This window comes from Arachis ipaensis, chromosome B5 (assembly GCF_059453495.1).
Source record: "Arachis ipaensis isolate K30076 ecotype BB chromosome B5, ASM5945349v1, whole genome shotgun sequence".
Taxonomy (NCBI): domain Eukaryota; kingdom Viridiplantae; phylum Streptophyta; class Magnoliopsida; order Fabales; family Fabaceae; genus Arachis; species Arachis ipaensis.
In genome coordinates, this window is record NC_142440.1 from 61111376 (window position 1) to 61120018 (window position 8643).

Sequence of the window (8643 nt, forward strand, 5' to 3'; positions counted from 1 at the left end):
TAGGTGATAAACCCTAATTTTGTGGTTTATCTTGTGTAGAATTTGGGGGGTTTTATCAATATTTTCTGCACTTATTCATATAAATTGCATGGTTTTGTGTTTCCTTCCCAATTTTGCTTCATGGTTGAAAACATGCTTCTTTGACCATAAAAATGCTATATTTTAATCCTCTTCTATTATCATTCAATGCCATGATGTGTTTGTTGAGTGAATTCAGAATCTATAGGGCAAGAATGGCATAGAAGATGGAAGAGAAGCATGTACAAGTGGAAGGAACATGAAGAATTGAGCTTTGGAGAATTTACCACGACGCGCACGCGTGGGAGCATGGTTCTAGGATTGGTGCACAAAAGCTGACGCATTCGCGTGGCTGTGTAGAATCCCACCGATTTCTGAGGAGCTCTAGGCCCAAATTCAACTGGATTCTACATGGAAAAGACCCAAGAATTGAAAGGGGAAATGGGGGATCAATCATTTTACACTTTACACACAATTTTAGCTAGTTTTTGGGGTTCTCATGTTCTAGGGAGAGAAACTCTTATTTCTCTCTAGATCTAATTGTATTTGATCTTTCCTTGTTGAAATTCTGAATTGGTTTTGTTAATTTTATATTCAATTACTTAATTTGAATTTTCTAGTATAATTTTGTTTAGATCTTGTGTTTGAATTTGAATTTTCTTGTTATTTCTCATTTTTTTCTCATTTTATGAACTTTGTGGATCTAGAATTTCTATTGTTACATTGATGTCTTCTATGATTAATAGTGTTATTTGAGTTGTTTTCTATTGATAATTGTTAGTGGGTACTTGTAGTTTCCAATTAATTTGCAATTTGAATATGTCTTTTATTAATGCATACCATGTGTTTGATGAAATGTTTCCTTTGATTATGGAGTAGTTTTCTTTACTCTTGGCCTAGGCTAAGGGAATTGGGTAAACTTGAGTCATTGGGTCTAATTGATTTGGTGATTTGAGAGCCGTAGTGGTCAAATTGATACCCATTGACACCAATCTGCTACTTAGTTAATTAGTAGTTGGATTGGGACTTATGAGTTGAGATTGATCAAGCCATTTAATGTACTTCAATCGTGGAAGTAGACATTATACGTACTTCAAGCATAGAGGTAGACTTAATGAGCTTGGTTCCTCATAATTGTCAAGATATGGTTATTAGACAAGGATGGTGATCCCAATTCCTATGCCTAGCCAAGAGTGCCTTTTATTATTCATATTTGAAACCCAAAAATCCCAATTGTTTAGTTCTTATTGTAGCTAGTTTAATTGTTTACTTAGTCTTAGAATAGAAGTAGCTTATATGTTCTCTTGCTAGATTGAAATTTCTCATACTTTGCCTTAGTTACTTGATTTAGTTTCTTGCATTTTAAGATTCCATGCAGGTTAAGTTTAGTAGTTTAAATGCTTACTCATGACTCTCAACCCCGGAATTCTAACCAATATTGATGCACATGTTTGCCCATTCTCTTGAGGACGACCCGAGACCAATACTCTCGGTTACTTTATATTGGGGTTGACTTTGTGACAACCATAATTCTAAATTTGATTGGTAGGATTACATGTTTGTCTAGGACTATACTCGCAACGTGAATATTTTTGTGAAATTCTTTACCAATGATAATCTTCATATCAAATTTTTGGCATCGTTGCCGAGAAATGGTTGCAACATATGCCTTGATATTGGTTATGTGAATATGTGAGTAGTGTAGAAAGTTTACTTGCCTTCAATATTTTGTTTTTAGTTCAGATTTCTTTTTATGCATGAGCAATGAATTCTAAGTTGGATGACTCGGTCCTAATCGAACTCTAGCTTAGCCGAGTTTGATCCTGAGATTAAAAGAACTTTGTTAAATACTCGGCAAGCTAGGCGACGGTTGAGCTACACGACTAGTGCTTCAGCCTCTCTTGAGGGACTTAACGAGCCACTAGACGGAACTGAAAGCAATTTAGAGTCCTCTACTTCTTATTCTTCTGTTGACACTACCGATACATCTTTGCATCCTAGAAGTGAACACTATATGGCAGAGCCACGAAGAATCACCTTGCATGAACAAGGGGCTCTGGATCTTATTCTTCAACCATTGCAAGCTAGGTATCCAAATCTTGATCCAAACTTTGAGTTGAAGAATAGTTTGATTAATTTACTTCCCAAGTATCATGGACTTCCGGGCCAAGATCCCATTAGACATCTAAGAGATTTTCAAGTTGCTTGTTCTACGGCTCGAAGGCATGCTGCCAATGAGATTGCTTCCATGGTTTTTGCCTTCCCCTTCTCTCTTGAGGGGCAAGCAAAAGAGTGGTTCTACTCCCAACCGGATGAAGTTGTGACCGAATGGGATTTGTTGATAAGTGAGTTTTTAGACAAGTTCTTTCCACCGGAGAATGCTGATTACATCCAGAAAGAAATCTTCGGTAAAATGCAAAGGGACCAATAGACCCTATATGAGTATTGGAATCGATTCAAGAGGCTATTGGAATCTTGTCCACACCATGGATTGGACACTCACTTGCTCATTAGTTACTTCATCAGAGGTCTTTGCGCGGCGGATAAGAGATTGCTCACCGCTTCTAGTGGTGGTTCCCTTTCTGGTCCGAGGGTTACCTGAAACTGAAGATCAATCTCGGAGGAGATCTGCTGTTGTGATCAGAGTTGTCGTGCCTGACTTGTTGGATCTGGTGGTGCTGCCGATCCTTGATCACCGGAGGGTGGTGGTACCTACAAGAGACTCTGATGCTTAAGTTAGCACGTGCTTTAGGCAGGTTTTTGTGTAGAATCAGATCGTGTGTTATACCTGGGTGCTCCAGTGTATTTATAGTAGAGTAGAGTGGCCTTTAGGATAAGTTAGTTATCTTATCTTATCTTATCTTTAAGGGAGAACGCCTTATCTTTTTAGGCTAGCCGCCTTTAAAATGGGCTGTATTTCAAACCTTAAGAGGTCGGTCGCTCTTGTCTTCAGTCAACCCAGGTCGTATAGCTCGAACCAGGGTATGAACACTTTCCAAAAACAAGACGGCGGCGAAAGCTTGGAGCTTGATAAATGATGTTGCCGAGGCTACACATGTAAGGGTGAAGAACAATCCCCTCAAGGGTGTGGTGGAAGCACCTCCTTCCGAATCAAGTTTGATCAAAGTGCTTGGGGACATGACTACTCTCCTCACGGAGATGCAGAAGGAACAAAAGACATTCTATTAAATCCAAGCCGTCCAAGGCCCACCCCAAATCCTCCAACTTGAAGGCCCCCCTAGAGTATGTAGTTTATGCTCTAGCACTGCACATTACACCGACCAATGCCACCAAGTTCAAGAGGATTATACCCTTACAGTAGCCAATGTGAACTATAACAACCGCCCACCCTATCAATCTCAAGGCCAAAACAATTACTCTCATAGTAATAGTTCTAACCAAGGATGGAGGGACAATGCACAAGGGAATAACCAAAACCAAAGATGGAACAACTCCTCTTCTCACTACCAGAACAACCACCAATCTTTATCCCAATATCACAACAACAACCATCAAGCCAACCAAAATCATCACACCCAACCCTACCAAGCACCTCACGAAAACCAAAACAATCATTCTAGATACAAAGCTCCTCATCAAAGACAATAATCCAACCAACCCTCATCCTCTTCCACCAACCAAGTTGATGATTCTAACCGTGCACTCTACCATGAGCAAGAGAGACTTAGAATTATGGTAGAGAAATATGAAGAGAACAATGAGGCTCAATTTGGTAACATAAATGCTCAATTGTCCAACATCACGGAAATGCTTTCAAGGATATCTTTACCTCCCTCCAACAACACTAACCAAGTCTCAAGCTCTTCTAGCCTTCCATCCCAACCCCTTCCAAACCCAAAGGGCGGTCTCAACGCCATCACTCTACGGTCGGAGACTATATTGGAGGAGATACCTCCTAGGACCATGGAAGACATTCATGAGGAGGAAGTGGTTATTGAAGTTCCACATGAAGAAGAGGAGGTAGACACAAGGCAAGAGGAAGAAGAGGTGAGCCCTAAGGAGCCCAAGAGGAAGGCCATAATGGATGAATCTATTCCCACAGGGATTGATGGATTGAGCCACTTTAGTATGGTGATGAATTTAGTTAAGCGAATATTTGATGATTTGGGGTGAAATTTGATTAACAAAAGTGAAATTGCAAGCAAACTAAAGTACAGGATGAAAATTGACAAAAAAATAAATTGCAAGAAGCTTAAATGGCTGAAACTTAGAGTACAAGAAATTAAAAAAGCTGAAACTTAAATGGAAAGAAAGGTAAATAACTGAAACTTAAAGTGCAAGTAATTTAAATTGCTGAATCTAAATTGCCAGGAAACTTAAATTGCATGAAGAATAAAGAGATTTGGGTGTTGGAAATCAAAACAGAACTGGAAAAAGTAAATTGTAGTAAATCAGAGAACTCTCAGATGAAGAAATTTAGAAAATAGATCAATCAGCATTTCGGTACCAGAATATAAATGGAAAATTGCATAAGAATCAAAATAGAAAGAAAACTAAGGCCTAAATTGCTCTCTTATCAAAACAGAAAAGAAGAAATTGTAGAAGAAAGAAAACCAGAAAGAAAACTAAGACCAGATCTCCCATTTTTAGAACTATAAAAAGGAAAAGTAAAAGATGACTTCAAGATGAAGAAATTCAGAAGAAATCTTCAATCCAAGTCCCCAGACCCAAAACAGAAAACAAAAATTACAGAAGAAAGAAAACAAACAGAAAGGAAAACTCAGATCTGATCTCCAATTCTAAAATTCTAAAAGGAAATTAAAAGAGACCTCCTTAATGAAATCAAATTCTTCTCTATTTATACACTTTCCAATTCTGGCTTCCCGTACTTGGAGTGGGCTTTTTGGCCTTGTATGAAGTGGGTCAGGATGGTGCTTGGTTGCTGCTTCCAGGGGAACGTTGCGTTCTCAAAGTGAGCGCAGCGTTCATTCACCCACGTGTACGCGTCTACTACGCCCACGCATCCCTTCAAAATTTTGCTTATCGACGCGTACGCCTCACGTACGCGTACGAGTCATTGCCACATTCAGCTTTCATCATGCTTGCGTGCCATATTCACGCGTACGCGTCCTTGATAGTGTTCTCTTAATGAGCGCTACGTTCGGCCAATAAACACTGCCCACGCGTGTGCGTCCTCTGTGCGTGCGCGTGGTGGCAAAACATAAATTCCAGGCTTCAGCGCCACCCACGCGTTCACGTGCTTCATTCCACGTGCTTCATCGACGCGTACGCGACATATGCGCATGCGCGTCAGTTGCAGAAGTTCAATCCCAAATCCAAATCTGCCCGAAAATGCTGACTTAATGAACGTAGCGTTTTCTTTGAAAACGAGCGCCAACCACTTCCACGCGTATGCGTGGATCTTCGAAAATCGCCCCTGACACGTAGGCGTCCTGTACGCTTGTGCGTTGCTACTGAGCGTGGCGTTCTTTCTTTGAACGCAACGTTATTCTGTAGTGCCTCTTTTTCTCTTTATTTTCTCACTTGAATTCAATCAAAAAGGCAATCAAAGTCTCACCAAAATTATAAGAATTTGCATCATTCATAATAATCACTTAAGTCTTGCATAAATCTCATGATTTTGTATAAAATAATCGATATTTGATTGAATCAAAATAATCATGAAATTCCACTCTAACCACTTACTTATTGTGCAAGAAAGTACATAAAACCTAATGAAACAAATGAAAAATACTTGTGAAACTAGCATAAGATGACTTGTCATCACAACACAAAACTTAAATCTTGCTTGTCCCCAAGCAAGCACTAAAACATGAGAAGAAATGAAAGAAAACAGAAAAGCATATATGTCCTTATTTAGTAGGTAATTGAATTTGGTTCATGGGGTTTTATGCAGACAGAATGCAGCTCAATTATTATCAACTTCTAAATGTGAAATGTCTCTTTGAGTGTTAACTAGAGTTGCTGCTATAATGCCTTGTTCTTTATTGATCCTTGTTAACTTTTTCTTTCTTTCTCCATTTTCAGAAAGTTATTTTTTTCATTGTAGCTCAGTGTTAAGTGTTGCAGGCAGCTTTTTGGCTCAATTTTTCTCAACACCTCTTCACTACAGACACTTGGCTCACAATTTATCCTAAGACATTGATGCGCAACACCTCTTTGGGTTACTAAATGCCTTGTAACTAGGTTGCTCTTGATAGTGGACTTTCGGTTGGTAATCCCAGATTAGTTAATCCAAGTTACCAAGTTTTAAAAAGACTCCTTAGAACCTAATTGTCCAAGAAGATCCTAGTACAAAGAGCACCACAGGCATATGTCCTAAGGTCCAAGCTATTGGTGTCTAGCCTTATTTTTTGTTTCTTTCATTTTTGTTGCCAATTCTTGGCTTTTATTTCTTTCCTTATTACTTCTTCTTTTTTTCCAAGGATGATTATTGATTTAAGGCCTTACAACAGCAACTAAGTTTATACTTTGAAAGAGATATTCTACCTTGCAGCTTTTATTAGTGAGCTCACCAACTAATCAAACAATTACCACCACTGAACTTTATTTTTAGTCATACCACATTGGACAATTACTTTTTGTTTCAACATTTTCTCTTATTTATGCAGAAGGAAACAAAGCGTATATTCAAGCAGATAAATGATGCAGACATTCTGGCTTGATCACTTAATTGAATAATAATACGATAATAAACTAGCAGAGTGCAGATAGGGGTAAACTTATCATAAATGAGAACAATTAAACTTCCAACTAAAGCGCGGCAGATATAAACAGTTGAGTAACAATACAACCTTTTGGTATTTTCTTGGTTAGTCTTTCATCCTCCTTCTTTGCTTTTGTTCTTTTCTTGCTGATGATGTATAGCCCTTCCAAAAAGTTGAATAGTTTTCTACACCGGTAGTGGAAGTTGCTTGTTCCCCTAAGCACTTAAAAAATGGTTAATATGCATGAATGTTTGTAGGCTTTTGAACTTACTTTGGTGTGTGAACACCAAACTTAATTCCTTGCCTTATGTAGCAGTTTGTACATATGCAGAAAACCACATATGCTTTTATTAAGAAAACTTACTATAGACTAGAAAAGCAAGCTATGAACTAGAAAATAGACTATGAACTAAAAACTAAACAATTGTTAAGTAGTTTCTCTGATTGTTTGGAGCTGCTAACTAGTCATGCTGAGGGTGCAATGTATTCTAAAATCTTTGGTGGAACACCAAACTTAGCATCCAACATTCACCCTTGAATTACTTTGGTGTGTAACACCAAACTTAGCTCCTTGTAATACAGATAAATCTACTTAACTTTCTTATTTGAAACAGTGAAAGAAAAAGGGAGTTACCTTCGGTTGGGTTGCCTCCCAACAAGCGCTCTTTTATCGTCCCTAGCTTGACGGTTGTCCCTCATTAGGGAGGGTGATGAACATAATGCCTTAACTCTTCCCCTCTCACTGTGAGCTTTCCTCCAGTATCATTCTTGATGATTTCTACATGTTCAAGTGAAAGGATTTTATTCACTGTGTAGTATCCAGAGAAATGTGGGGATGTTTCCATTGGTTGGTAAGCTAGCATCACTTTGTTTCCCGGTGTGAAGCCTTCAATGGGAATTTTCTTGTTTTTCCACCCTCTTGGCACTTTCTTCTTTGGATTCTTTTTTTTTCAGGAGGTGGTTCATGTTTTGGGGTCTCAATGGTTGGAATGTTCTTGCTGAGACTTTCCTGTGGAGGCTGTTATTGTATTTCCTCCTCAACTTCTTGAGCTTGTCATAATAGTTCCCCTCCTTTCCAGCATGAGTTCGAGTGCATTGGGAGTGACTCATCAGGTGCTTCTTTCAAGTTTGGATCTCTTAATTCAATCTTCTTACACTCTTCTTCTTGAGTGGGATCTTGCAAACTCTTGAAGACATGGAACACTATATGCTCTTCATGCACCCTCAGCATCAATTCTCCTTTCTCAACATTTATTAATGCTCTGCCTGTAGTTAGGAAAGATTTCCCTAGAATGATGGGAGTGTTATGATCTTCCTCTATGTCTAGAATGACAAAGTCAACTGGGAGGAAAAATTTTTTCACCTTTACCAATACATTCTCCACAACTCCAAATGCTTGCTTAATGGATTTGTCTGCCATTTGGAGGGCTATTTGTGTGGGTTTCAATTCATGAATTTGAAGCTTCTTCATCAAGGATAGAGGCATCAGATTGATGCTTGCACTAAGGTCACAAAATGCTCTCTCAATTATCATGTTGCCTATAGTGCAGGGGATATGAAAGCTCCCTGGGTCCTTCCTCTTCCTTGGCAATTCTCTCTGGATGATGGCACTACACTCCCTGGTCATCACAACTATTTGTCCTTCTTTCAAGGATCTTTTCTTTGTCAACAATTCCTACATGAACTTAGCATATAATGGCATCTGTTCAAGTGCTTCTATGAAAGGGATGTTGATGTGCAGTGTCTTGAATATCTCTAAGAATTTGGAGTATTGCTTCTCTTTGTTCTCTTCCTTGAACCTTTGAGAATATGGTAACATTGGTTGGTATGCTTTCACTACCTCCTTCTTGGTTGACTTATCATTTTGTGTGGGAGTTTCTTGCTCCTGCTTTTGCTCATTCACTTCTTCTTTTGAGCCTTCTTTGTTGTGCTCTTC

General features: G+C 38.8%; 1 protein-coding gene across 1 annotated transcript; it reads right to left on the reverse strand.

The window, feature by feature from the left end:
* Positions 1-7761: 7761 nt before the first annotated feature.
* Positions 7762-8241, reverse strand: LOC148564377 (uncharacterized). Its single transcript, XM_088487029.1, has one exon. The coding sequence runs from the start codon at positions 8239-8241 to the stop codon at positions 7762-7764; it is 480 nt and encodes a 159-aa protein (XP_088343155.1).
* Positions 8242-8643: the final 402 nt, after the last annotated feature.

Coding starts and splice junctions, on each gene's coding strand:
- LOC148564377 (XM_088487029.1), bottom strand. CDS start 8,241: ATGATAATTGAGAGAGCATTTTGTGACCTTAGTGCAAGCATCAATCTG.